This window comes from Tribolium castaneum, chromosome 5 (genome assembly GCF_031307605.1).
Source record: "Tribolium castaneum strain GA2 chromosome 5, icTriCast1.1, whole genome shotgun sequence".
NCBI classification, from domain to species: domain Eukaryota; kingdom Metazoa; phylum Arthropoda; class Insecta; order Coleoptera; family Tenebrionidae; genus Tribolium; species Tribolium castaneum.
In genome coordinates, this window is record NC_087398.1 from 200,978 (window position 1) to 228,480 (window position 27,503).

Below are 27,503 nucleotides of genomic sequence, written 5' to 3' on the forward strand. Positions count from 1 at the left end.
AAGATAAATTATTTGTAAATTTCATTACTTTAATACTTTAGGTAATTGAAATTGAGTTGAAACAATTCTGCATTTGTAATACATTACGGGGTGAAAAAATCGTTATTGGATTAGTATCAGTTTTTGTGTGGAAAGTTCAGTAAGCCGCATCACTTTAATTGCCATTATAAAATTAAAATCGTCAAGTGTTTGCGAACCTTCCATCATGGGAGATGGTAAAGTAATCACGTAATGAGGAGAATCAATCGTAACCTGACACCAATCAGTTAATAATCCCGATAATGCGTAAACACGAGCTCGACGCCCCCTTGTGGCCACCGTATCGGGTTTATTAGGTTAGGCCACCTTGTTGAGTTACCTGCACGCGCTAATGAATTGAACAATCTATTAATGGCCCACAGTATTTCCGTTCGAGATGAAACGAGTAAAGAATTATTTTTTGAAAGAGGAACAGAGCGTATCGGAGACAAGGGCAGTGGATATTTATGAACAGTCACTGAGGTATGTAATAATCTGAGGCGGGATTTAATTTGGCGGACTGATTTCACACTGGCTCTGCAGAACTGTAGTTAATCACTCTCCCGGTTGCTAACGCTTTAACACCGCCTCCCTTGACTCAACCAAACCAGTGCGGTGCAAAAAACATTCTATAGAAACTTACAACAAGTTAAAAATACCAATTGGTTGAGAAATTGAACCAACACTATTGAATTTTTGACGAATAAATTGCAACAATCTTGGTGGATGCGCCGGGCAAATTTAATTATTATTAACAAATTTTTTCGTGACTGGATTTACGGCACATGTGAGTAAATATTTACGTCTACGTTTAGAAAAAGTGCTTTAAAATCGTGTTGAAAGTAAATTGTGTAAATCCTCCGCCCATGGTTAAAGCCCTATATCTGCTCCGGTGGGAGTTCGCATACCTCCCAGGGATAACTAGCTTCATAAACAGCTCCTGATAAATGGGAATTCTAGCATGTACATTCTCTGCAAATTGCATCCAGCTATTGCATAAATTGAACCCGATAAACCATCCGAACGGCTGCCATCCTCAACTAAATCAGCTTTAGCTGCTCACTAATTATTATTGTAAAGTCATTTCGATCTGTTCCAATTTTAGTATATGTACCGCCGAAGCGAGTACATGTTGGGTGGAGAAACTCTCGATGAAATTATGCTGGTGTATTTAAATACGAATGGTTAAATGTGTGTAAAAATCAAAACTAGAAGACAAATACCAGTATGTTAGGAGCTTGAAATATGAAACAAATCTATCGAGCTAACATTTTTCAAAAAATAGTTATCGAATAAAATCACAGATTAGCAAAATAAACCGATGAGATTTAAATATTTTTTGACATAATCATATTCTTATCGTCCTAAATTTTTAATTTTTATTTGTAATTAGGTACTTCGTAAATTTTAACTCAACAAAGTAAAAATATCTTACAAGTTTTGTATGGTTTTGCAATTTAAAGTAATTAAAATTTCGCCTTCATCTTTTAATGACAAACCAGAACCGTTGATAATTTTTTTACTAGGATCTTTTCTAGATCTTATTTTTCTTTATCTACTAACAAAATAAATGGTTATTATTAACAAGAAACAAAATATTTTTCTAGACAGTTTTATTTGTTTCATATTTTCACTAACAAATACGGTATACACATAGAATAAGAGAGAGGGTATACAAGTAATATTTGTGTAAAAGTGCGCCATCTACGAAAAGTTCCTTCCACGTTGATAAAACAGATTTCGGTCTGGGTGCTCCCTCTATAAACGCTTGGTCAAACTACTACAAAAATACTACTATTGATATCTCTACAGACTTCAGCATATTTATAGTGGACTTCAGTTTGCCTGAGTTACCAATGGTTTCAGTTTAACAACGTTCTGAGCTTTGGATTCGAGCTTTAGTTTCCGGTAACAAGAGAGCGCAAAATTGTCGAAGAGTGGAAGAGCCAAAAATGTAATTTTTGCCAATTTATTTCTATTTCTGAACTTCCAGTCATTAATTTAATAATATACTATTACAAGAATTGATTTATTATTGTTGACAAATTTTGCAATCACATGCAAGTTTCTCAGGCAAAAATTCATAACATTTATAAAATATTTCAAATGGTCTAGTGCTGATACAGTTAAATCCTTTAACCTTGATTCTTGTATTTCAATGAAAGGCCAAACGCTTTTCAGTCATCACTTTTTTAGTGTATAGTATTACAAGTTCATTGTTTTTCACCCAAGATTCTATTTTTTTTTTTCGAATCATTAATCGTTTGAGACTTTTACGCTGGCATTAAACTGACGGCAGGTCCATTACCTTACAATAAATTTTACGGCTCGTAAACACTTGTTTATTTCTTATAAGCTCGTTTATCTTTAATTGCAATTATAAGAAAAGCTTAATCGCTTGTAGAAATCCCGAAACCTTGCAATTAATTATTGCAACTTCGTAATCATAGGATTAGAAGCATGTCAGAATCAACATTAATAAGACTTGGGATACAAGCCCACGATAAATTATTCATACATAAGCAAGCGTATCATCAAACCAATTACGCAGATACTCTCCAAAAATGAAATTCTTTTCCCTCAGATAAAAATATCATTTTATGGGCGTAAATCCTTTGTGGCCATTCGCATACCATTGAGAACGATTTTAGTAGGATCGAAAGAAGCTGACCGGTACAATTACTTTACAAGTTTCATTTTCTTCATCACGGTACAAACGACCTTGTATAAGATTATCTCCACTGGTGCATCTCTTCTTACTTCTTGGTATGGTCAGTGTTTAGCTGGATAGCTTGCGGCGAACCTCTTAGCTGTTATTCGCGTGCACACCACGAAAGTGCATTTAAAATGCACAAAACAAGCCGATAAACACCATAACATCCAATTCTAATGTCATATCGTGATGCATACTGATCTCGAGATGCGCGTATTTGATCCAGTTTGTGTTTAACTTGAAATGTAAGTAAACTAATTAAATTTAACGCCGACTATTGGCACACATAACATAAATAACGCAATTAAGCCACTTGCTTTTTTGGTTGCCGTGTTTGTAAATAAAATAGTTAATCAGACAAATTTAAAACTATTCTCATCTAGGTGCCAGGTATGACTAATCGGGAAAAATCACTGATAAAACATTCGATAACATACTGGTAAATAAACATTAGAACTAATGTAATATATTATCTAAGAAAAAAGCGTAAGGGTGATATTTTCAACTAAAGTTCTTACTTAAAGATAGACAAAATATAGCATTTTTCAGTAGATAATAAAATAAGCCAATAAGCGGATAAAGTTACAGTTATCAAGTATCAGAAATTGCGGTAGTGTATCTATCATTAATTCATTATCAATAAGATACATAGCTTGTTTTATTTAAAAATATTTGAAATGTAATTTAATTAGATCTGTGATGAGGAATAATGTCTGTTGTCCGCTGTGCTTGTAATGTGTAATGGTTATAATTTTTTCAAAGCAAAGTTTTTTTGTAATAAATAATAAAATCAAAATTATTAAAATAAAATAAAAGTTCTTTTCTTTATACCCAGTACAAATATTAAAACCGTTCTTTTGACTAAACTAGATTTTGTACTTTTTCAGAGTTTTAATTTTGTTTCGCTTGGCTTTATGAATTTTTTAAAGTTTTCGGGATAGACCTACTTTTTAAATTTTTTCATGCATAACAAAAAAAAACAAAAACTGTCGTAATATGTTGTAATTATAATACAATAAATTCAATACATTGCTGTAAAGTCCAAAAACTGTAAAAAAATTTAAATTTTGCTTTCATAAAAACCTTTTCTCCTATGATGTCTTTTTAGTTTACGCGTAATTATCTTAATTTTAATTCTGTTAAAGCAAATTTACATTATGTAATTTTTTGCTTAAGTGTGTGCAGTTTTTATTAACGATAAGGCACAAAACAATCACTTGAATGTAAACATGACTCAGCCACACACTTTCTAAAAGTAGGCTAAAATAGTAATTTTCTTCTGTAAAGGTAAACCCTAGATTTGATCAGAAAGCAGTTTAAAAAATGTTGGGCCCTTAATTACATGATTGCAAAAAAATTACACTCTTTCCTGTTATTCAGTGGAAAATATAGTAACAATATTTTACGACTTATCAAAGGCTGAATCTTTTATCGCGTATCTTTAGCATTTTTGCTAGCTACTTGTTCCATCCTTGCATATCCTTGCAGCTGCAGTAACGACATCGATAAATTCTCAAGTAGGAATATTTTAATTAATTCTAATAAAATTCCCCTCCAACAAATTGCGCTGCTTCATTCGAAAAGTTGCGAACGCATCCTGCGGCATCTAATAAAAGTGCCCGTCCTGACACACTTGCATAATTGGTAATTGCGTGCAAATTAGCATAATGGGCCAGTTTACACCAAAAAATTGTGGCCGCCCACCCGCTCAATAAATAATTCTGTGCCAGGTAAACGACATCTATATCAAAACACTTAATCGTGATTTGTTTGCAGGAGTGGTGAAGACAGTGGCGTGCGTGACATCTGGAGCCACGTGGGAGCTCGAAACACGTGGGCTTTTTCCAGTTCCTCAGCAGATCACGACCATCTTCCAGACATCGCCATATCAGGTCAGATTCAAGCTACCGTTCCAAACAATAACGAGATGTTTGCATGCATCTAGCCTGATATAGGCATGATCGAAATGCATTGTTTGAAAATTTTAGTCGTTGGCAAAGTTTTGCCTTTCTCGCAAAATCATTTGCATATTCATGGGATAAAATATGCACTCGAGTTTAATACTTGTCGATGACTTATGCAAAGTCCACAATAATAACACGTTTGAAGCTTTCAAAATTGATTTATTGCCGCTTGATTTGAAATAGTGCAGCACCCCAAAGCAAGAAAAATTGGATGCTTGTTGTGGAATCTCCATGTAAATTTAGACATAACATTAATTTAATTTTATGAATGTGGTATATAAATACTGCAATTAATTCAAAGTCAAAGCTAAATTTACGCAAAACCTGTGATACGAGTTTATTCATTACTAGTATTTGTCTACTTCTCTTTCGCCTTGAATTTGAATTATTGTGAAATACCAGTGTGAAATTATCAACTTTTTATAAATAACATTCTAAAATGTTATTTTAGCTAATGTATAATTTTATCGAACTCTTTGTAATGGATGAATGTCGTGCTATGTGCCAATCTGTCTAGTAAATGGTTTCTCAGAATCGTAATACCCTTTAAATCTTTCGTAATCTGGCAGAACAGTCGCAGTTTTATAAAAATTGGAAGTAAATGGGAAGACACAAAGACTATATCAATAAATAATATAATAAGAGAATTTTTCTTTAATATTTCGTTGAGCTAAATTTGTAAACATAATTGCAACTCACTGACGCCCAGTGTGTTCAATTATTTGTACATTACATAAAAAAAATTTCTTATATCATGCACGAACAAGTAATTAATCAAGTTTATATCATTAGCAAGCTTTAATTAATATATTCTGTGTAAAAATTAAGTTAATTAGCAATCGCAAGAACAGAAAAAGGTTAATTACACCCACCCTTATTAGTCACGTTTATGTTAATTACAACATTTATTTCGAACGCCAAGTTTATACAATAAATGCTGAAATATGTAAATAATGTGAATTTATACCTTTATTGTTTCTAGAAAAAATTAAATTAAATTGTTAATCGTCATATTTATAAATAAACGATTACCTTGACCTCTTCTTATTAACTAATAACTAATAATAACAATAAATATGCTGCTCCAAATTGTTGCGTTTTAGAGGGAGAGTGAAATTCCAAGTGTTTCGTTTTGCAGTGGATAAAGTTAATTAGAACAATCATAGCTCTTAAATACAATCCAGCGCTGACATAACACAACGCCTACGAAAATTTATAGACTGTTCTTAATCGAATGGCTTTACGCAACGAGTTGGCTATCCCTTTAAATTTCCCCCAAGATGAACTAAATTCAGTATCAATTATTCGAATTGAAAGAGAATGTAGGAAATCTTATAAATCACAGAGTCGTGCTTGTAAAAATAAATATCAAGCACACCAAACATAGAAATTTATTCTCAAAACTCATTAATCGCACTTCTACAATTACCTGTTGTGCTATTATTGCTGCCCACAAGCTTCACCTGGTCTCACCAACGCAATCTTGCAACTAATAATCTTACAACATTGCTTTTTACAGGATGGCAAGCAGGTGGATTCATGAAACTAATTGTTACATTCTGTGTCTTTTCGTTTTATTTTGCAATAATTCTAAACCGTTCGGCGATTTTATCACTATTATCTCGAGATAGTTACCCCAACTTATTTACCTACATCGTTTGTGTGCTATACGATGCAGCAGCGATAAGTATCCAGTGATATAAGACGGTACACGTTTTGTATGCCACACACAAACGGCTACGAACAAAGTCGGTAAATGTTGAAAATCTGACGGGGACTTTTCATTAATATGCGTCCTTGTTGACGTAGTCATAGCTTGTTTATTGCCATCGTGTTGCAAGTGTAAACTTCAGTAGTTTTAACAATGTTCGCCAATAGATCAGTGGGTGCGTGTACAGTTAAGTGACAAAGTGACCACCGCCAAATTTTTCAAAGTGAATACAAATTTGACAAAGCGACCACCTCGACTAACGAAATTTTGTTTACGTATTTTGTGGTAAAATCAACAAATTGGGACCCGAAACCGGTTCTGGTCCAAAAATAACCCAAAAACTAACCGTCTCAGGTATTTTATAGAACACGATATCTTATGATAATTGCCGGTGTATAAAGCAGGAAATTATTAAAATTTTAATTTTTTGAACTAGACACGGTGTTCAGAATCAATTAACAATTGGTTTACACAATTTGTGGTATCATTTCTGAAAATTTTAAATTTAAAATAAAGTGTTTGTATATTGTTACGTCAGTAGAAGGCAGATTTATGGGTATGATTCAATTATTCTTGATATGAGATGACTTATCAGGTTTATTAATGTGTGATCTTAATCTTTTTGTAAATATGCAATTAGTCCAGGCTTTAGTCATCATTTTCGACATTTTTTTAGTCCACAATTCTAATTCATTTATTCTAATAAGTAATGCTTATTTTACATAAAAGCGTCCGAAGCGGCACATTTACAATTCCTTCAACGTGTAAACACATCAATGTCAAATTATTTCAACAGCAGTTACAGATATTGATTCACCAATTTACATCCGTTAGAATTTTTGTGTCACAACTTGGAATAAAAGTAAATCCGCTTCCAGGTTCATGAACTTTATGGTAGCTACAATATATGGTTATTTTTATTAATTTTTAATTTGGTAGTCCAATCGCAAACAATTTATGCGATCACATCTATTATTTCAACAAGCTGCCAATTGTTTGTTCTTTACGAATCGATTACAATAATTGAAATCTGAGAGCATCGCTTTAAAATAAATTCCTGTCACTATTTATGATGTAATGATGTGAATTTACGCCCATTATTTTAAATGAAAAAAATTAGCATGTAACATCTCCACCCACACAATCCATGGTATCACAGCAGTGGGCAGGAGCAAGGGCATGACAACACTATTTGAATACATTGATACTTGAATAAATTTGGCTTATCTTTGAAGAAAAAAAGAAATCGTCCATTTCCTTGTGCCCTCACCTTGACTCCAATAATACCTGAAAGTGATGGTTTTTATGAACTTTAAAAGCCGGCATTTACCATAACAATGGCACTTTTCAAGTATTGAATACTGGCGCCTTCGTAGGTCGCTGTTTCAAGAAGAAAAACTCTCCAATTCTATGCAGAATTGTAACGGACAGTAATTAATAAATTTGTGTTTGTTGTTTGAGGGAAACATTTTTAAAATTGCCAAGATAAATGCCTCCTGTGTCCCTTCTACTGTTCTTGTGATTGTGCACAACCCCATGTGTCCAGTGTCAAGGAGGGGCAGCAGATCTTCCGGTCTGTTTTACAAAATGAGCATTTCGTCTTGAAACATAATACTTCCTCCGCCTAAAACAGTCCCATCGCGGTATTCCAACATGCAACAGAAACTTGGTCGCATTACAAAGTATGTGAGCAAAATCTCGAGTGTTGGCGGCGATTTGTTTATAATAAACATCACATAGTTGTAGGTGGTCGACTTGTCGCGGCTTAAACATGTCACGAATGTAATTTGCAATTATGCGTGTTTTGGATTATTATCTAATCGGGCGTTTTTGAAGATAAAGTATCGATATATGAGGGTGCAACCAGGAAAAGTGAAACATGTTGATGTAAAACGTGTATTGTGTGTTTATTCAACTGGGAGAATGGGGAAATCAGCCAGTAAACTGAAGAAAAGGAAGGAAACCAGTATGTATTTTTTATTGTTCATATTTGCGTAGACTATCTGGAAGGAAAGTGAAGTGCGAGGAATTTCAAAATAAATATTTGCATGCCTGAAAAGAATTTGCATAGATTGGGTATACGTTGAAAATCTAAAAAGTGTGGGAAACTTTTGTTATTTAATAAAATATCTTACTTCTCATTTTCAATTTTAGTTTTATCCTCACATAACTAATTTTCAAGCAATCAAATAATCGGCTATGTTGTGCAATCAAAAATTACACAAAATACGTGATATTAAACAATAATATAAATATACATTTTTAAAATATGTGGTCTCTTTATGAAACACAATCAACGAGTGTTTACTTTTGGAAATAAATTTTTCAAAAAATTGTCTACAAAACGATTACTTCACAGTGGGTTATTCCTAAATTACACTATTTTATCATAAGTCAGTTATTATTTCATTTTGAATCGTATTTAAGAATTTGTAAGAGAAACCTTAAGTCTTTCCTTGTGTATTTCCAAATTAGCAAAAAAAACATTACAAACCTGAAATTTTAAGAGAACGTATAGAATAATAACTTGTTTTTTTAACTTTTTTTTTCAAGAAAATTTAATTCGGCATCGATCTTTTATTTTTTAAACCTATGTTTAGCAGATTTCAAATTATTTAACTTTTTGTTGATACTAATAAAAAATTTATTAGACAACTCTGAATAACTCATATTAGTTGGTACATAAATTCCAACTTAGCGATAAATATTTGACAATTTAGGTAAATTATTTATTTACTACATATTTAAGTCAAATTTAGCTAAATTCTTGCCACCTGCTATGAAAAATAAAACTTAATTAAAATACTCTTTACCTAGACGTAAAATAACTGATATTGAACAATTTTTGCAACTCTTGTTGGAAACAAATAATGCGGTGATTAATATTCATAGCAACACATGTGTGAAATGCTAGATCCGAGACGTGACCATATGAGTTAATATTTACGTCACACGTTGATACTAAAATAGTCCACACACTGATAAAAAAAAATTAAATTGAACTTTAGATCCGTAAATAGGCATCATAATTTGTTTAGTTTAAACACAATTAAAACTCCATTACCATTTTTTCTTGTGTGTTTTTAACAAGATAATTGCAAGCAATTTGACTAATTTCAACTTTTAACCTTTCATTTGAAGACTGAGAAATGGCGGCCCTTTTGTGATTAATGCTAATATCTATCCATATAGTTATGTTTGTCATGCAATAAGTAATTACACGAACAAGTGATTTATCATTTTTGATTTTTTCTTGTCTCAACATGAGATCCTGAGATCACATCGCATCGTGTCATTTTTATTACTCTTCATAAGCTTATCAGTCAAGGAGATTATTTAGAATCTGAAGCGTTGTGGGAATCTCCGAAATTTGTTTGATTTCCTTGGCCCATTTGCCTGAGCAAATAATTTCATTATCACAAATCTTTTAAATAGTTAACTTTGTGATTTTAATAATATGATTCACAGATTATCAAAATTCCAATCGCTTTTTAAAAACCACTTGCACAAACCTCAATAGCCTAGTACTTAATTAGTGCTCGCACGTTCTATATAATACAAACTTATTTTCATCATAGCTTTATCACATATACAATAAGTTTATCTATAAATCAATAAAATATGTGTTCAATGCCCACACTAAATGTCAAGTAAAAGTGAACTATTTACCAATATTCAGTGACAAGGGAAATGGGTGAGAAAAATAGTTTTTTTATTATTATACAATAGACTTGATTTTTTCGCCTTTTATTAATTCTATACACTCATTTGCTTATGCAACGCGGGATTAGCATACAATATAATTAATTGATACCTTCTGTACAAACACAAAGAATAAAGATCACCTTTGATAAGTTTTGATAACACAAAACTGATAAATTTTTATAACAGCTGTTACCACAAATCAACTGTTGAGAAACATGATTTTTAATTTATTCTCGAGTAGGTACCCCCTATAAACTAGAGATTTTATTACACTTTCTGGCATTTTATTCATTTCAATTAAAACTATGGTTTATTGAGAAAATGCTGTTTCTATACATTTGTTAATGTTAATGTAAATGTTAATACTTTGACGCTTTCACTTAAACAATCTACCTTTATTTTGCAGAATTATCTTGGACCCAGAGGTTTGGTTCCCTTCCGCTGCGATCGAAATCGCGTATCAATAAAGCCAACAATGTGTCCTTCAGTGACAGCAAAAATGCGAAACACATCGATATTACCCAATGGTTAAAAAGAATGGAACTTGGACAATACGAGAGCTTGTTTCAGAAATTCAACGGGGTTGAGGATCTCTTAGAATTTTCCGAAGCCGATCTGAAGGATTTAGGAGTGAAAATATCGTCGCACAGAGCGATGATTATCAGCAGTTTGACGATTTTAAGAGCGAAATATCATGGTGAGAAAAATGCAAAACTGCCTTGACTTCAATGCCGTTTTCTCGCAATTAACATAATTCTGAAACGTTTTTATATGTCAACAGGAAATTTTCGGAGACAACCTTCGATCCGACACAGCGTGGCTGTGGATAAAACCATCACGATTGAAGAAACCGACAAATTGTGAGTTGTTTATTAATTTGCATTATTATCATTACTCATTAGGCACATTCGAGTGAATCTAAAAAAAATTGCAAAACTCAACTTTGGCCATTATGAAGTTACGCCTGATCAAATGATGACGCTCCAGTTCCATCTGATATCGACGCTTGGGTCAAATGAAGCGTAGATAAGTGCTCACATTGATTTTACTCCTTTTGCATTAATTTCCTGCCATAAAACTAAAACATAGTTGAGGCGGGCAAAGTCCGGATTAAAATGAATGAAAATTAATTACCACAAAACTAAATTTTTTTGTACGAAAACTTGAAATCTCGAAATGTAATAAAAGTATTTTTTTTAATTTATTGAGTTTTGGGCGCCAAATTTTTAGTTTTTTAGGACGGTCCTGTCCTACAGCTTATATGATACTATCTGCATAAGCTGCGAAAGCCGGGTGTTGTTTTCAGCTAGCAAATTTTGCTCTAAACCCATAATCAGCGTTGACCAAATCTGCTAATAATTGTTTAGTTTAGCTACGAACACTGAAATTATCATCACTTGTGTGAGCTTTCATAAAAAAGCTGCCCAATTTCATGACTAAACTGGATAAGCTACGCCAATATTTTTAATTTAATTACTCGACATAATCGTAAAAAAGACTTGATTCGCAGTTTCGTTTAATTCCAAAAAAGGTAGTAAACCGCAACTTTTACATGTTTTATAGCTCATGTACTAGTTAGATGGGGGCCCTGATCTTAATAATTGATAAAGCTTCTCGTTATACAACGTATTAATAAATTCCTATTTGCATCTCATCATTTATTTATCGACTTTACAACCCAATGCACTCCGATCTTTAGTCAGAGATTTACTCAATTAGTTCAAGTTTTACCAAACCGAGCAAAAGTTTTGTCGTCACCGTCGGACTTAATTAATAATATCTTGGACAGGACGTGATTTGTGTGCGCAATCATATTGTAATTAGGTGCACCCAAGTACAAACAAAATGAGAAAACTTCGCCCGTATTACTAGTTGCATAACAAACAGGCGTTTGAGCTCGCAAATTTTAAATATTAATTACGTTCAGGTGCGGAATTCCGATTAAAACAAAGCCGAAATTTCTAATGTCGAATATTTAGACTATAACACAAACTCATCAATCAGCACTTGTTCAAAAATCAATCTCGGCTTCAATTTTCAAATTAATAACATAAACTTGCACCAGAACAGCCGATTTGATTGATATCCCTCACAAAAACACGTGCTTTATCAGTGAAACGTCATTCACATTACGCTAGTGAGAGCAGAAGGGCTCTCATCAGATAGTATGACCCTCACGTCTGTTTCCATTGTGATAGACGAGGAAGTGAATTCAGGGGGCCCATGTGTTCCTTTATAACAATTATAACAATACGTATCGACCCTTGATGGTCGTAGAGGGGTAGTTGAGAGTTTGAGGCCCCGACCAAATGATAAATTAGCCGAATGTATGTTTAAAGAAAATTTCTGGCAACGCTTTTAATTTGGTATTTATTGATTGAGTTTATGAGCGAGTTGCGAAAATCGAATTTGGAGTTTGGTAAAAGTGTGCAGATTTGTTTGAGGAAGAAAGGAACACGTTGAAGGCAAAAGGATTTATGTGGAGTGTTGGGGAGTGGATTTAGCGCAGCTAAGAAACAGTGATACAGCACCAGAATTAATAATGTTTGTTTATTTATTAACTACTGTTTGTCTGTGGCTTCTGGAAGGGTGACTTGGGATTTTGTTTGTGAGAATGTTCATTAAATGTCAATGAACAAATCTCACAAAAATCAAACAAGGCTTGCGCATAATTTAGAAATATTTTTTTATATATTGTTGATATATAAAAAAAAAGTTTTACCTGATTCTGAAATTTCTGTCTTCTTTGAATATACGGCAAAAGTTTTTCTTTTCTTCTACCTAATTTAGTGATTACCCGTTCCGATTTATTTATTTATTAACATTAACATTAACCTCGTCTCATTTTTCACGAAGTTTTGCGAAATGAGTGAACTTTTAGCCGAAAAACATGTAAATGGCACAATAATCTCATTTTCTAATTGAAAATTGTGGATGAGCTGCATTTTTGTCATTTCAGTCACTATATTAGACAAAAATAATTATATAACCAATTAAATTGAAATGTTTTTCACCGACCTACAGCGTAAATAGTGAAAAATCGCACCAACAATTCTAAAAAATGTTTCTTTAAATAATTACAAATCGTAACTCGCTTTTGACATGTACTTTCCGGTGATATCTTTATCGTGCAGTGAACTCGTCAAAATTCGATTCTCCACATCCTCGTCATTGCACATTGCCGAAGAATTCCAATTTACCAAATTGTCCGATCCAGTCCTGCGGTTTGATACCGGTGGTTCGGGCAATGAATAATGACCTTTTTGGGTCCCGCTCAACAATCCGAAGAATCTCGCAGAGTTGAAAACATCCCCCGAAGGCAGCGCGAAAAAATTCAAAAACTCGCTTCGGAAAAAAAAAACAGAAAAAAAGGGTGGACCTTTATTTATATGTTTCGGTGGCGGCTGCGCCCTCGGCCAAATCAATAAATTGGGGCTCCGAGCGGTGGGGGTGTGTCAAACACACACACACACAGTGTATAGTGGTAACGAAATCAAAGAGATAGCTGCCGCCTTCGCGTACTCGGACCGATGATGATGTTGATGTTCGGAATTAATTAATGCATTCATTTAGTTGTGGCATGTGACGGGCCAAGAAAAAAAAGTGTTGTTTTTGATATCGGGAGAAATGTCGGTAACGCGCTTTTTAATTAATGGCTCTGGCGTTTAATTGTCCAGCTGCGATGTAAAGTGACGCAATGGATCATAAGTGAAATGCTTTGAAGTCAAATGGACTGAATCGGGGGTCAGCGATTTTTTAAGGGTGAGTCAATGTACCCTTGAGCCACATTTGCATTGTGATATCACTTATCAACGGCTTCCAGAATCACAATAAACTTTTGCCGTAATTGAAATCGAAGGCTGGAATTCTGGCGGCATTCCAGAATTTCAAATGTAAGTACCTGAGCAGTAATGAAACGGATCTTAACATTAAATCTGCCCAGAATCCAACTGGAAAAATCAGTCTCGTTCCACAGCTTTTATTTTTAAATTTATTTCCCTACCAATGTTTTATAAATAGCTGAAATAATATTCCGTCAGCGTTTTTATTGTAAATGAATGAAACGACTCCCTAATAATAAATCGATAACCAAATGTATCGACAATAGATCTGTCGTCTCGATCGCAAAAATATGCCTCAGATTAAAATTTACGTAGTTCAAAAAACTTGGACCAAACTCAAATAAATTACGATTGTGATCTTTGCAATAAAAGGCAAATATCTGGAAAAGATCAAAAGGAAACATTGTTTCTTTCTCAATAACAGTGAAATTTTGTTGCACGATAAATATCAAACATTGACAAAATAAAATTTAAAAACGGAAACTTTAAATGACGGCAAAATGAGTTTGCCTTTTATCGTGCAGAAATGGAATCCTGAATAAATAGGACGTCCGGAGCTTCTTAATTAAAAATGTTTCACCTAATTAGTGATGATGCTCGAAAAAGTTAAGTATGAGAACGGTTTATTTTAAAAACAAATAATCCAAATTAGGTTAATTATGTTTCAGTAGGCAATAAAATGTTTCAGGAAACTGTAAGCCAAACAGAATACATTTATTTACAGGATTTTAGCTGTTTAAAGCGATCATGAATAATTTATTTCATTAGAAGATGAGTAACGTACTAATAAGCAAATAACTCAAAGGAAGTATGACGAAAAAAAGTACAAGACTAAAGCAAAGAAATTGATGTTTGTCAGCTATGATATATTCATATTTCTCAAGTAATAAATCGTATCAAGCATTTTGTTTTTTCGCAATACTTGTAAGAAATGGCCCTATTATTAAAAAAATGGCATGCGCTTTCCCCTCGCTGTTACTCAGCCGATTTTCTATTTGTGTTATGATTATTGTTCTCAATTATTATAGTATTTCCTAGCAAACTGAACAACATAATCCCCATTAATGTTCCTCACAGTTGATTTACGGAATGCTCACGTGAATAATTCCGAAATAATTACCCCGTCACAACAAATCATTACATTATTATGCAAATAATACGAATCAATGCTTTTTTATCAGTCTGACATGTATCATTAATGGAGATAAATCACAACAATTATTATCTTAATGCACCGCCAAACCACAGCTGTCGTATAATTAATAGTTGAAAGAATGCATTTTTTATGCACTTGAGACAGTGAGGAGGAAGAATTCAAGATGTCATCAGTGTTATAGCATATGCATTATGTATGTTATTGAGTCAAAGATGAATTTCCGCTGTGAGAAAGAGATAAGTGTGGCTAGATAGATAATGTGCAACCTTCACACAAAATAGAGGAATTGCTATTGAATTCAGTGTAGGTCGTAAAGAAATGAATGCGAGGAATTCCCGTTTTCATGTTCTTTATTTACTTAAAGTTGATTGCAGTTTTGTTTATATATAGAGAGAAATAAACGCAACAGTTAGTGTGACACGTTTCAATTAAATCTCAAGTTTTGAGTCAATATACGAAAAACAAGCCAAAGGTCCATTAGATGCGAAAGTATAATCTAAAGTTCAGACAGTGAGAACTTCAATCAATAAATTGGCTCGAGTCTCGTAAGAAAGTTTGTTGTCGAAAAAATCAGTTAGGTGTTTATGGCATCCCAAAACCGCCCTAACCCACTTCACACGTTCTAAGCTGACCATTTGATTCTGTGGGACGTTTCCATAATTCACATTTATAACACGTAACAGGAAAACTGTTTGAGTCAAATATCGGTGCACCCTCAATGACGCCAGCAGTGAGTCACAAGACTCCCTCATATGATGCTTTATAACTTTTATGGGGTATTAAATAACGTTAATGTTGAAGTACTCTCGAGGTTTCATTAAGTTTCGAACACCCTCCATTTAATTTCCATATTGGTCTTTGTTACCTGACTTGAGATTGTTGTTCAAACAAGGGCTGATTTTGCAAAAGTAAGGCAAAGTTCCGAATTGAATAAATTCAGCGGCTTTTAACACGCCACGGATTTTTTTTTTTTTTTTCAGAAGAGACAGAGAAAAGCCTAATTTATTTTTACTCGACTTGCGGAAATAAATCACAAAGTTTTCAACTTCGTGAAAGAATTCCGTTTGTACACCTAATTCAATTTTTGCATTATCTATCAGGAAAATAAATGTAACTGCAGTTTTGGAGCTTTTATGTTATTTATTACGAAATGACTCACGAAATTTAGTCATTAACATTTATTTTTCTATCGTTTTTCCAGGAAAGAAATTAGTTTATTACAACATTTCCATTTCCATTTCCCACGAGTATAAAAAAATGTTAAATTTATTCTCTCCTTGTGATAACCAATAACAACACTAAGCAAATTTCAAGCAAGAGTCCGCTTTTTCCACGTGTTATGTAGGACAATTAAATTTTTATTTGTGTAAATAGTAGGCAATACTGCTGATTACTTCTATTGTCGTACAACAAACAGTTCATAATTAATTATCTATAAAAACATTTATCTTAGAGTTAACAAACAGCAGAGCTTGCATTGTTATAAACTTTGATAACAGAAATGCAATCCACTATTTTCTTAGTAATGAAAATCATCACCAAACTTTTTGTTTGGTGAATAAATATAAATTGAATTATCTATAAAACAATCCAATTGACAGAGAGCGTAATAAGAACAGTCAGACAATTCAGTAATTTGAAATAATGAACTCCAAACTCTTAAACTTTTATTAGTTTAATTTGCTTTCTTTTCTTTGAAATGTTCGCCCCTCGAAAGTCGACGACGGCAGTTCACAACTTTTGTTTTCATACACAAATAAATGAGAATTATATCAGTCTTCTTTTGTTTCCTAGGTTTAGATAACTTATTATATTACTCTTTAATTTATAGATATCTTTAGTGAAAATAATTTCTTTCAATCCTGACACTTGTCAATTCTTGACAAAACAACCTGAACTCGAAAAACTTGGTGGTGAATGAATGAATTTGCATTTTTAAAAAGAGCGAATTCGCTTATGAAAAAACCTTGTGAAGTCAAACTCTGCTTCAATTTTGATTAATTAGGAGGGTCTTCCTGACCGCCGAAAGTAAATGAAAGCTTTCAGATTCTACAAGGTAATTACAGTTTCCTTTCAGCTTTGCATTAATCGATAACTCCCGTTTTTAATATCTTTGATGTAGCGGTGGCGGTACAAACTTTGAACAAATACTTCAGACAAAAGAACAAACGAGTCCAATCCAAATAATGGTCCACAATAGTTTCCTCTTCTAGTAGTGCAATTATCTACTCAGACGTCAAGAAACAACCGTAATGAACCTTTGTGTCTGATGTCTGAAGTGATTCATTATCGAGGAAGGAGGATTTCAAACACCACATTAGTTTTAATCACCCATTAAGCTTATAGTATCATCCAATAATTATTACATTTCTAATGCAATTATTTTTGTTCCAGATCGAATTTAAGCTCCGTATATGAGCCAGTCCAAAGTAAAAGCTTAAACAATCTCATTATGGTAAGTATTTTATTGTCTCCGTAAAAATATCATTTTGTAAAATTGACCCGAGAGACTTGCTCCTAATACCGGCCCAATCCAATAAACCTTGAAAAAAATTAAGTTTGAATTTTATTTCCAACTGACATGAAATACCCAATGACTGTGCCACTTGGAATTCCAAACAGTTGGCCCAAAGCTCCGAGCTGGGTTCATACTAGCCCCAGTATAAGGCCCCTGAAATATAACAATTTGAAATCCAACTCGAAACGAGATTATTTCAGTAATACAGCTGTGATATTTAAGAGAAAGACGATGATTCCGATCCTCAAAGAAACCGAATCTCCTTTAGCATAATTCCTCGGATCCCACGCGGCGCAGATTGCCACTGCCATAATAAACGTTGCTATAAATTCCACAAGACATGCCTTGAATTTTCGTCACATTATTTTATTTGAATCATCATCGAAATACATACTTGCAAAAGCGATATTTCATCGTGCGGCAACGTGACGCAATGACCGTAAGAAACATTCAAGTGCTTATCTGGCGTTACCGCCTTGAATCAATACCTTGAGAGCACCACAATTAATAAAAAAGTGATTTATTACCTTAAGAAGTGCATAGCCGGTCAAAGAACCCGCAATTTGGGAACCTACATAAATCGGGACCGAAGTTAAGGAAATTTCGCCCATAATGAAAGCACAAAGTGTGACAGCGGGGTTTACATGCGCCCCAGAAATGTGGCTGAACATCTAAATTTAATTTTTTACTTTTGAAAGTGTGATAGACATTTTGCGTCCAATACCTTACCTGAATGGCTGTCGTAACAGACAGACCACTGGCAAGGCTCGTTTGCAAAACTGTAATGTTTTCCCCAAACATCCCCTTTGTGCAGCCCATACACGAGAGGAAAACTAAGACAGCTGTGCCAATGAATTCGGCACATACTATTACCATTCCGTTGAGCAAAGCCGGAGTTTGTCCCTTTTTGTTGTATGTCACATCGCAATCTGAAATGGCAGTTCTTGTGATTGTAATTACGGGCGTTATCTGTTGTTGAATAGTTCTACTATTGCTAAACTAACTGGAGGAAAATTATTGTTTTCATTTGAGGTAACGACGCGATTTATAATTTACCTCGTGAGTGCACAAAGTTAAATATCTATAGCCGTAATAAATAGGGATTGTTTTGTGGGAAAAGCTGCAGATTAGAAGCACTCAATTGTTCCTACAGCAAAGAAATGTCATTTCAGGCAGTCTTATTGTACTTTTTAGCTATGAAACGACCGTTACTAAAAGCTGCTCATGTGAGACAAGTTATTTCCTCGTTTAGCCAAGAAAGCAACCTTTTAGATTGTTTTGCGACTTGCCTCAAGCGTTAAAAAATGATACAAAAATACAAGCAATGTGATAATTTGATAAATATTTATGCGATTTTGCATTAACATGTACACAAACATTAGCTTTGTTGGCCTGCAGTACAAATACAAAAAGGAAATCATTAACAATACTTTTAGTATGTTATTGCTGCAGATGCTACATTAGTATGCGCGAATGCAAACTTTAAAGTAAAATTTTTATCTTTTCTATAATAAGACGTCATAACCAACTATTTCTGTACAGACTCTTTACTTAACAGGCGCATAATATAATCATTGAAACAGCGCAATAAAAAGCTTAAAATTAACTTCATAATTTTATTCTTTTGACACTTAAGTCTTAAAAAATTATATTCAGCAGAAAAAATTATGCACCCACCTTTAGGAATATCAACACTGAATCGATGATCATTTCCCACATCTCTCATAATTAATTCTTTTTAGTCGTAAACAAGTTCCACAACTAATAGCAATAAATTACATTAAGCCGTTTACACTAATTGCATTACTTGTATTGATATCACTATCAGGATTAAAAACAAAGGTTAATTCCTTTAAACGCTTTAACGTGAAACATTTTGTTCCGTTCTAATTTTAATCAATCAAAGATGTGAAGGTAATCCTGAAACTGAACCGCGTCAAAATACAAATGATTTATTAGGCATATTGTTTGAGAAAAACGCAAACATTGTATGCATTTTGGGAGAAAATTCCAACAGACCGGATTATAATAACAAATCATTGCATAGTTTGTTCGTTGTTCCCTATTGTGTTAGAAAACAAATAATAAAAATAATGGAGATTTATGTCGAACGATAGTATTAGTAGCATCGTGTGTGCTGGAAACAAGAACGTGGCAAAATTTACTTTTAAAATAAGTCTGTAATATTACAGCTGCTCTTTTGAATTATTAAAGCGACTAAATTCATTCATTTTATGAGTAGCGATTTAACCCCTCTTGTGTCTTCGGGAGTAAACAAAATGACTATTTAATGAAAAGCCAACCGCTAAGTCAGAATTTAAAAGAGCTAAAACAATGCGAAAGTGCCCTTAATACTATCGTTCGTTCAATGTAGGGTTTTAAGTACCTTTTCTGTTCGTTTGAAAATTTCTAGACACACTTGAGTGGTTTATAATGGTAAAGCTTCCACCAGTAAGGTCGACGTTCTAATTTTAAGTTAAACCGCATTTGGAAAAAAATTATCTATACTTTTTGTAAATTTCCCAACAAAAATTTTGTAACGTCTCGATTTGCTGTCGAAATAATTAAAACAGTGCAGTAACAGCTATAAACACAACTCAGCCATTGTTTGCGTTTTCTCGCCGTATTTGTTCTTATGAAAATTCGTCGTCAATCTCCTTCCCCGCGTTAAACTTCTAATCCACTTTTAACGCCCGAGCGAACTCTATTGAATATCCCTTCGCTTCCGGATTTATTGAATTTCAACTAAAATATTCTTTTCAGGAGCCTACGGCGGACCCCTCGATGAACTCTCTCGAGCTGAAAAAAGCTCTCGAATGGGAGCTTTCTCTGGACAGTCGCGACTTGCGTTCACACGCTTGGTATCACGGAGCCATTCCTCGATCCCGTGCCGAGGACATTGTCCGAGAGGAAGGCGGCTTTTTAGTCCGGGACTGCACTTCCCAACCCGGCAATTACGTCCTAACTTGCCGAACGAAAACCCAACCCTTGCACTTTGTAATCAACAAAATCATCCTCCAGCCGGACACGGTGTACGAACACGTCCAATTCCAGTTTGAAGAGGATGCTTTCGACACCGTCCCCGACCTTATCACCTTTTATGTGGGCTCGGGAAAGCCCATCACGGCAGCGTCTGGGGCCAGAATACAGTTTCCGAAAAATCGGATGTACCCCTTGTCGTTCTACGCTGCCAAATACCCCACACCTCTGCCCCAGAGCAGGCTGAGCTCCCCGGCAACGACCCCAATCGGGGGAATGGTAAAAAACACGCGCAACTGTGGCTTTATCTAATTTTGATTTTTCCATTAGGGTATGGGGTACCGCCACAGCCCCCTACACCCCACACGGCCCTCATCGTCCCCCACGCGGAGCACCCGAGAGGCCCCCCCGAGACTCCCCAACAAGAAACAAAGATCACAATCGTTAACCCCCTCCGAAGTCAATAGAATATCGCAAGAAAAGTGCAACAGCGCTGATGGTGTTATACAATCACCCCTTATGACACGCTCAGCGGGGGCTGATCTGATCAATTCTGGGTTAAAATTCTCAACTCATTCCCTCCCCCGCAGCCCCAACACCAAACTGTCCCTTTCGGCAAGTTCCAACACTTTGGGGCGAAATTGCCGGATTACTAGCGACCCCACGTTGTCTCCTTGTGCCGAAAAGAAATTTTTCAATGAGAGTGACTCCGGAATTTCGGATTCCCCACCTCCAAAACCCTCCCGAGTTCCTAGTATCATACGTCTCGAATCGAAAGAATCAGACAGTAGTGACGGTAAAATCTCCGAATTCTTGCCCCATGGAAATTTACAAAGGGTCACATCGTACCACGCGTCCGGATCGGACTCCGGAAACGGTTCCGGGGATTCGGCACTCAGTTCCGCGGCGGGTGATGCGATTGAAAGCAATCAAAGAAACTCCGGAGTGGTTATTAAAAACCCACGATATAACATAGTAACGTCCGAATCATCAACGACTTTAAAGAATTTCGAGATTGACTATGCCGAAGCAGAAGAGAAGCTCTTGAAGATGATACAGCCGGAAATTAATCTTGGGAGTAGGTTTGACCTTGAGAATTTTCACACGCTCCTATTGCCGGTGAATGAGAATAAGCCATTGGACACGCAGGCTTTGAGAGGGGTTAAAATGATGCTACAAGAGTCCGGACCACGGATTTTAGCGAATCATTTGACGAGGACTGACTTGGACGTGATTTTTCATAAACCGAAAGATGCGGTTCAAGCGAGACTAGCGAGTGGGATTGAGTTGTGTGCGCTTCCGCATGGACATCAGTTCAGGGTGGATTTAATTGAAAGGTATGCTATTGGCACATTTAAAAAAAACTAAAAATAACTATTTTTGTTGTATTGATCACCGAGAGTGGTATTCCGCCTTCACCCAATCCCTACTTTAATTTCAGAACGGAATGTCTGAAACTGCTCGTAGCGGTAACAATTTTAACATGTACCGAAGAGTTCGAACGGACCGAAATGCTAAATAAGTGGATCGAAGTAGCGATAGACACGAAGACAGCCCTCGGAAATCTCTTCGGTTTTTGCGGGATCATGTTAGGTTTATGTTTGCCACAGGTATGCTCCATACATTTCCCGCAGTAAATAAAACTTCAAAGTGATGATTACAGGTGGAAAAACTCGACACGACGTGGCACATGCTGAGACAGAAATACACCGATTCGGCGTTCAATTTCGAAGCGAAACTACGACCAACTTTAAAAAATATGAACAGTTGCTCAAATCCTCAGGCACCAAATACGACAATTCCTCACTTATTGCCATTAATATTGCTCCACGAGCGCACTTTAGATGATTTTATCACACCCACGGAACACAATCAGTTAACTACGAGTTGTCTGGGCTTGTGGGAATCGAACACCCAAGACTTTGGTCTTACCACTTTACTTAATCATCTGGAAACTGCCAGGAAATATATGGACTCAAGTGCTTCTTACCAAAGAAATGCCGAAATCGTGCTAGGGGAAGCGAGGATGGAGGAATTGACACTGGATATGTTTAGAACAGAGTTTCAGATGAAATTCTTGTGGGGGAGTAGAGGGACTTTTGTTCCGGCTGATGAAAGACATTCGAAGTTCGAACAAGTGCTCTCAGCCATTGCCGACAAGTACTGCAGTCTAAGAGACGATGCTGAAGTGTAGTGATGTTTATTGTGATCAAATTGTACATATTCATATAGCAAACGGGCCTAACAGGTTGCAGCATAATTGATCCGAATTAAACAGTTTCATTTCACAAAACTAGAGGCGGATTAACATTGAAACTTGATTGCATTATATTACAAAAACAGCTCGTCAAAAAAATTCTAAACTAGGTTCTTTCTAAATTACACCTTAAGGCAACGAAAAGGGAAGACCAAATTTGAATTTGTTTTAGTCGTTTTTACATAAAAAAGTGAAACATACATAAAATATAAATAAGTAAAAAATCATGAGAATCTTAGATTAGCTTTAAAACTTTAAATTAGCCTTAAAAACATAAATAATTTAACCCGCCTCTGGCAAAGACTGATTAGAGTACATAATATTCGATTCCAATTAACCAAATTTGAAAATACGTCCATTAAAAAGAAGAGAAATAAAAAATAACGTAATAAAAATAACAAACGATGCTCAAGTGTGTTTTTGCTAATCATCAGTACTTAAAGCTGCGAGAATTATGCTGTGACTTTCGGTTCAACTTTCTTTTTTTACATATCAAAATTGTTAGACTTTTTTTTAATGTTTCGTGAACAACCAAAAATAACCTCCACAACACCAAAACGTTTGGTTATACGAAATTTAGGTCATGTAAAAAAATAAGCTTTAATCTGTAATTATTAGATTTTAGAGTTTTATAAAAGGTGCTCATTGTAAGACATGTGGTCATAGAATCAAAAAAAAACTAATTATAAATCCTTATTTATCTTGGATTATTGACAATACAATATAAAGACTGCCATTTTACGTTTTTTAATTAGTTTTTTTATAAGTGCAATATTTCGAAATAATGAATTTGGTTTATTGGCTCAATGTTTTAATTGTTTGCTTTTGATTCCAGTAATTGTAATTTAACTGAATTCATTATTTCCGTTTGTTTTTTCTTTTGATGTGATGTATATTTGTTAAAACGAGAAATTATACTCTACGAAAACATAAGTATAGGTACTTACCAATAAGGATGTGTAATATGAAATGTACTAGATTTAATAATTTATTAACGGGTCTATCTGTTAGTCTGTGTAGACAAAAAAGAAAAATATTTATAGTAGAACTCTGTCTAGGTAAAAAAATGTAAAAATGATTCCTATACTGTATATGAAAATAATAAAATGTACTAAACTTGATTGTCTTTATTGAACAAAATCTCTTTAACATGTTGTGCTATCCTAATTTTCTTCCTTTTCTTCTTCTCTTCTGTATTTTTCACCACTTTATCCACCTCTCCTGACTTATTTTTCTTCTTCTTCTTGCACGACAAAGGGTTTGGCCCTTTCTTCTTCCTCTTCACTTTCTTACCTTTGGCTTCAACTAAACCACTCTCCAATTTCAACTTTTCAATTTTCTGTCTCTCACTTACACTTAAGCCTTCAGCCCTACTTCTAGTGGCCTCAACTGTTACCTCTGAAGGTTGTTCCAATACTGGAGTCTTCCCATGAAGATAAAGAAGCGGTACACCCACTTTATGTCTCACATTATTTTGTAAATCTCTATCTTGAGTTGCGATAACGTAATGATTAAGATTTGTATCACCCAACATTGATAACAAGCACTCTGAGGCAACAACTGGTTGTCCTTCATGTCCGCATTTGTGAATGGGAAATTTCTTCAAGATGATTAAAGCGCCCCCCAACTTAGTACCCAAATTTTCCATTTCGATGATTGCACATTGTGTAGTCAACAATTTAAGCTCCCCTTGTAAGTATCTCGGAACATTGTCAGCGATATTCACTTTATTCTACACTTAAGACTTAAATAAACAGCTTTTTAAACGGGTCATTTACTTACGTTCAAAGCTGCAAAACAAAACGTTCCGTCTAGTAGGATTTGATAAGGCTGCCGAAACCCGAAATTATTTATGTAGAAGTTTAAGTGTTTGTGCACTTTTTTGTACCTTTTTATCTTCATTGTAACTTAATAAACACGCACAAATTGTTATTTTAATCATGAATCTAACCTCACAACGTGACGTTTAATACCGGTTGGTGTTCCTGCAAGTTTAGGGTTTTTGTTGTTTTTTTCATGCGTTGCCGCCAACTCACAACTGTCACTAGAAAAAACACCAGTCAAGTGAACTCGAACGAAATTACGACAAATGTGAGCTTCGTTTTTCGTTAAAATAATTGTTTTTAAGTGCAACCACGTTAATTAAGTGAAAATGTCTGTGGGATTCGGTCAACGTGGCGGTAATCGACCGCCACCAAACCCAGCACAAGTACAAAAAATGCTCGACGAAAATGGACATTTGATTCAAACAATTCAAGAGTATCAAAGCAAAGGAAAAGCTCCAGAAGTTGTCCAGTATCAACAAGCATTGCACAGGAATTTAACTTATCTAGCCACGATGGCAGACTCTGCTCAAAATGTTCAGTCTTTTTTGCCTGTAAGTATAAACAAAGAGTGGCTTGTGTAACAAAGGTTAAGGTAAAACTACGCCAAACGGGTATTAATTACTGTAGTTTATGCAACTTTGTGAGAAATTGATTGCGAATTACGTATGAAAATTGGTATGTGATATTATTTTAAAATTTACTAACCTTGAGACATATTTGTTGTTGATTCAAAAGAGTGCATGGGGACTTGATTTCAGCGTAGATCTACGCTTTGTTTGACGTGCTTCTATTTAAATCGCGACAAAAAATAAAAGGATTATGATTTTATCTTTGAAATAACAATAAAATGCCTGTTTTTAATTCTTGTATTTATTTTGTATTAACATTTACAAATCAGGTGCTAACTACTGACAGGGCCGGACTACAGGTAAAATTCTTTCCGAATACCTTTCGGGAACACATCTAAGAAAGTACATTTCCAAAATTGCGATTTTATTAAAATAGCTCTAATAAAAAGTAAAACCAATCCCATTTTACAATAGCCTTTCCCCAAACTAGTCCGGTCCTGTCATGAATCTAAGTCAGTTGATAAATAACAAAATTTCAGATCCCCTCCCCATTTCTACAACTATATTTTCTATTCAGATGTTGCAAACACAGGCACCCCCACCACCGCACGGCCAGCCGCCACCCACAATGGATCAACAGCACATGAACAATTTCAACCACCAACAACAACCCGCCTACCGCCAGCCTCCAGGACCGCAACGCCCTGGCGTTCCAACCCACCCTTACCCCCAGCGAGGTTACCAACAAAACCAATACCCTGGCCAATACCCACCTCAAGGTAACGCCTATCCCCAACAAAACCAATACCCCACAAACCAACCCCCGGTCTATCCCCCATCGAATGCTCAAGCCAATTACGGACAACCACCGTCAACGACAGCACACAACAACTACCAACAGCCGGGTTACGGCACGCCCCCACCTGGTGGAGCCCCACCCCAACCGGGTGCAGGGCCCTACCCTCCGCCAGGTGCCCCGCCCCAAGCCCCACCCGGGACGTACCCTAATGGTGGCCCCTACCCCAATTCCACGGCTCCACAGACTTACCCACAGGGATACCCGCCCCAGCCGGGCTACGCCCCGCCTCCACCCTCTAGCCAACCACAAACGTCCCCCGCCTCTTATCCCAACCAACCAAGTACGTCTCCACAAAATTACGGGCCTAGTAATACCCAGTCTCCGCCCTTTTCGGCTCCACCCAATAATAATCAAAGTCCTGCGGTTACTTCGGCTCCACCCACCACACCACAACCGTATCAACCTCCATATCCACCCAATTCTCAGCCCTCGAATCCTAACGCAGGATACACACCCAATACCCCACAAGGGTATCCCCCTGCAGGACCGCCCAATAATTATGGGTATGCCCCACAACCTGGCTATCCACCACAGCCTCAATATGGGGGACAACCACAAGGGTACCAGTATCCAAGGCCTCCAACAGCACAAGGTCCACCACCTCCGCAAGGGCAGTATGGGTACAATTACCCTGCCCAGCCAAACCCACAGTAGAAAGTCCTTATTCTATGTTCCATTTTTTAGGAATCAACTCGAAGTACTTATCGTATTTCTGCGTTTTTTTTAGTTTTTTTCTCTCGAGAAATAGTGTGATATTGAATGTTTTTTCTTTTGTATCGCCATTTCATTGTAATAAATTTGACAAAATAAGCACTTAATCATTAATGACCACAGCCCTCCAAACGCCAAATTTCTTCAAAAATATAAAATAAAAACGTAACTAGAACTAGGATAGCTGAGACCTGCTTTCTGTGGCAGCTGCTACCACCCAACATTATTTTGCTCTCTTCAGAGTAAAGTGCAAATAATGATTTTATCGTCACCGAGGAGTTTTTCTTATTTCAGAGGTTCAAGCAACAAAGCGTGCAAAATAAGGCACCTACACCGAATACAATTACTTGTAGTTGAAAATTTTGTATTAAAATTAGGAGTAATAAATAGAACGATTTTTTTTTTAATTAATTAAACGTTGACTTTGCGTTATATCGAAAAATCAAGAATAGTTATCAAAAATGATACCTGTGTTTGTGGATTACTAATAAAATGTTTTCTTGTACCGTTCTCGACAAATCCTGTAAGTTTTCCATATAAATCAATACAATGTCAACAACATGATAATATCAGATATTCAACATTTTGTTGGACATGAGAAAAAAATGCACTGACCTTATGCATCTTTTGTCCCATCGCACCACCTTAAACAGACCTACTGAAATAAAAAAAAAC

General features: G+C 35.4%; 4 protein-coding genes across 16 annotated transcripts; 2 read left to right on the plus strand and 2 right to left on the minus strand.

Annotated features, from left to right (window-relative positions):
* Nucleotides 1-400: 400 nt before the first annotated feature.
* On the plus strand, nucleotides 401-23,984 carry LOC656060 (uncharacterized protein). 9 transcript variants are annotated; one of them, XM_008202677.3, is made up of 10 exons: nucleotides 5,752-8,088; nucleotides 8,147-8,188; nucleotides 8,243-8,372; nucleotides 10,518-10,808; nucleotides 10,893-10,971; nucleotides 17,504-17,564; nucleotides 20,391-20,885; nucleotides 20,937-21,943; nucleotides 22,048-22,216; nucleotides 22,270-23,984. In XM_008202677.3, the coding sequence occupies exons 3-10, from the start codon at nucleotides 8,258-8,260 to the stop codon at nucleotides 22,798-22,800; spliced, it is 2,748 nt and encodes a 915-aa protein (XP_008200899.1). In that variant the 5' UTR covers nucleotides 5,752-8,088; nucleotides 8,147-8,188; nucleotides 8,243-8,257; the 3' UTR covers nucleotides 22,801-23,984. The 9 variants fall into 9 exon arrangements, with proteins under 9 accessions (XP_064213156.1, XP_064213157.1, XP_008200728.1 ...); XM_008202628.3 differs by having other exon boundaries at nucleotides 5,752-6,760; nucleotides 7,868-8,088; nucleotides 8,147-8,372; XM_064357086.1 differs by lacking the exons at nucleotides 5,752-8,088; nucleotides 8,147-8,188; nucleotides 8,243-8,372 and adding exons at nucleotides 401-501; nucleotides 4,508-4,623.
* LOC103314963 (aquaporin-4) lies at nucleotides 17,427-25,490 on the minus strand. 3 transcript variants are annotated; one of them, XM_008202413.3, is made up of 7 exons: nucleotides 25,395-25,490; nucleotides 18,357-18,556; nucleotides 18,155-18,298; nucleotides 18,022-18,102; nucleotides 17,834-17,971; nucleotides 17,700-17,780; nucleotides 17,427-17,651 (listed from the first exon to the last, which is right to left on the minus strand). In XM_008202413.3, exons 1-7 carry the CDS (start codon nucleotides 25,429-25,431, stop codon nucleotides 17,574-17,576), a joined length of 759 nt encoding a protein of 252 aa, XP_008200635.1. In that variant the 5' UTR covers nucleotides 25,432-25,490; the 3' UTR covers nucleotides 17,427-17,573. The 3 variants fall into 3 exon arrangements, with proteins under 3 accessions (XP_008200635.1, XP_015840441.1, XP_064213169.1); XM_015984955.2 differs by having other exon boundaries at nucleotides 18,357-18,570; nucleotides 25,395-25,481; XM_064357099.1 differs by lacking the exon at nucleotides 25,395-25,490 and adding an exon at nucleotides 19,305-19,416.
* On the minus strand, nucleotides 23,971-24,786 carry LOC135265214 (uncharacterized protein). The gene is made up of 2 exons (XM_064357100.1): nucleotides 24,646-24,786; nucleotides 23,971-24,595 (listed from the first exon to the last, which is right to left on the minus strand). Exons 1-2 carry the CDS (start codon nucleotides 24,763-24,765, stop codon nucleotides 23,975-23,977), a joined length of 741 nt encoding a protein of 246 aa, XP_064213170.1. The 5' UTR covers nucleotides 24,766-24,786; the 3' UTR covers nucleotides 23,971-23,974.
* LOC103315144 (uncharacterized) lies at nucleotides 24,871-26,927 on the plus strand. 3 transcript variants are annotated; one of them, XM_064357095.1, is made up of 2 exons: nucleotides 24,871-25,240; nucleotides 25,836-26,927. In XM_064357095.1, exons 1-2 carry the CDS (start codon nucleotides 25,016-25,018, stop codon nucleotides 26,769-26,771), a joined length of 1,161 nt encoding a protein of 386 aa, XP_064213165.1. In that variant the 5' UTR covers nucleotides 24,871-25,015; the 3' UTR covers nucleotides 26,772-26,927. The 3 variants fall into 3 exon arrangements, with proteins under 3 accessions (XP_064213165.1, XP_064213167.1, XP_064213166.1); XM_064357097.1 differs by lacking the exon at nucleotides 24,871-25,240 and adding an exon at nucleotides 25,248-25,364; XM_064357096.1 differs by lacking the exon at nucleotides 24,871-25,240 and adding an exon at nucleotides 25,433-25,617.
* The last annotated feature ends 576 nt before the right edge of the window (nucleotides 26,928-27,503 follow it).

Excerpts from the sequence above, each read along its gene's own strand:
- LOC656060 (XM_064357086.1), top strand. The coding sequence starts at position 416 with ATGAAACGAGTAAAGAATTATTTTTTGAAAGAGGAACAGAGCGTATCG. Across the intron at positions 10,972-17,503 it reads ATTGAAGAAACCGACAAATT|ATCGAATTTAAGCTCCGTAT; the intron begins GTGAGTTGTTTA and ends TTTTTGTTCCAG. Across the intron at positions 21,944-22,047 it reads AGGGTGGATTTAATTGAAAG|AACGGAATGTCTGAAACTGC; the intron begins GTATGCTATTGG and ends CTTTAATTTCAG.
- LOC103315144 (XM_064357095.1), top strand. The coding sequence starts at position 25,016 with ATGTCTGTGGGATTCGGTCAACGTGGCGGTAATCGACCGCCACCAAAC. Across the intron at positions 25,241-25,835 it reads ATGTTCAGTCTTTTTTGCCT|ATGTTGCAAACACAGGCACC; the intron begins GTAAGTATAAAC and ends TTTTCTATTCAG.
- LOC135265214 (XM_064357100.1), bottom strand. The coding sequence starts at position 24,765 with ATGAAGATAAAAAGGTACAAAAAAGTGCACAAACACTTAAACTTCTAC. Across the intron at positions 24,596-24,645 it reads TTTGTTTTGCAGCTTTGAAC|AATAAAGTGAATATCGCTGA; the intron begins GTAAGTAAATGA and ends TCTTAAGTGTAG.
- LOC103314963 (XM_064357099.1), bottom strand. The coding sequence starts at position 19,353 with ATGAGAGATGTGGGAAATGATCATCGATTCAGTGTTGATATTCCTAAA. Across the intron at positions 18,103-18,154 it reads CCGGCTATGCACTTCTTAAG|GCGGTAACGCCAGATAAGCA; the intron begins GTAATAAATCAC and ends TATTGATTCAAG. Across the intron at positions 17,972-18,021 it reads ATGAAATATCGCTTTTGCAA|GCATGTCTTGTGGAATTTAT; the intron begins GTATGTATTTCG and ends CGAAAATTCAAG.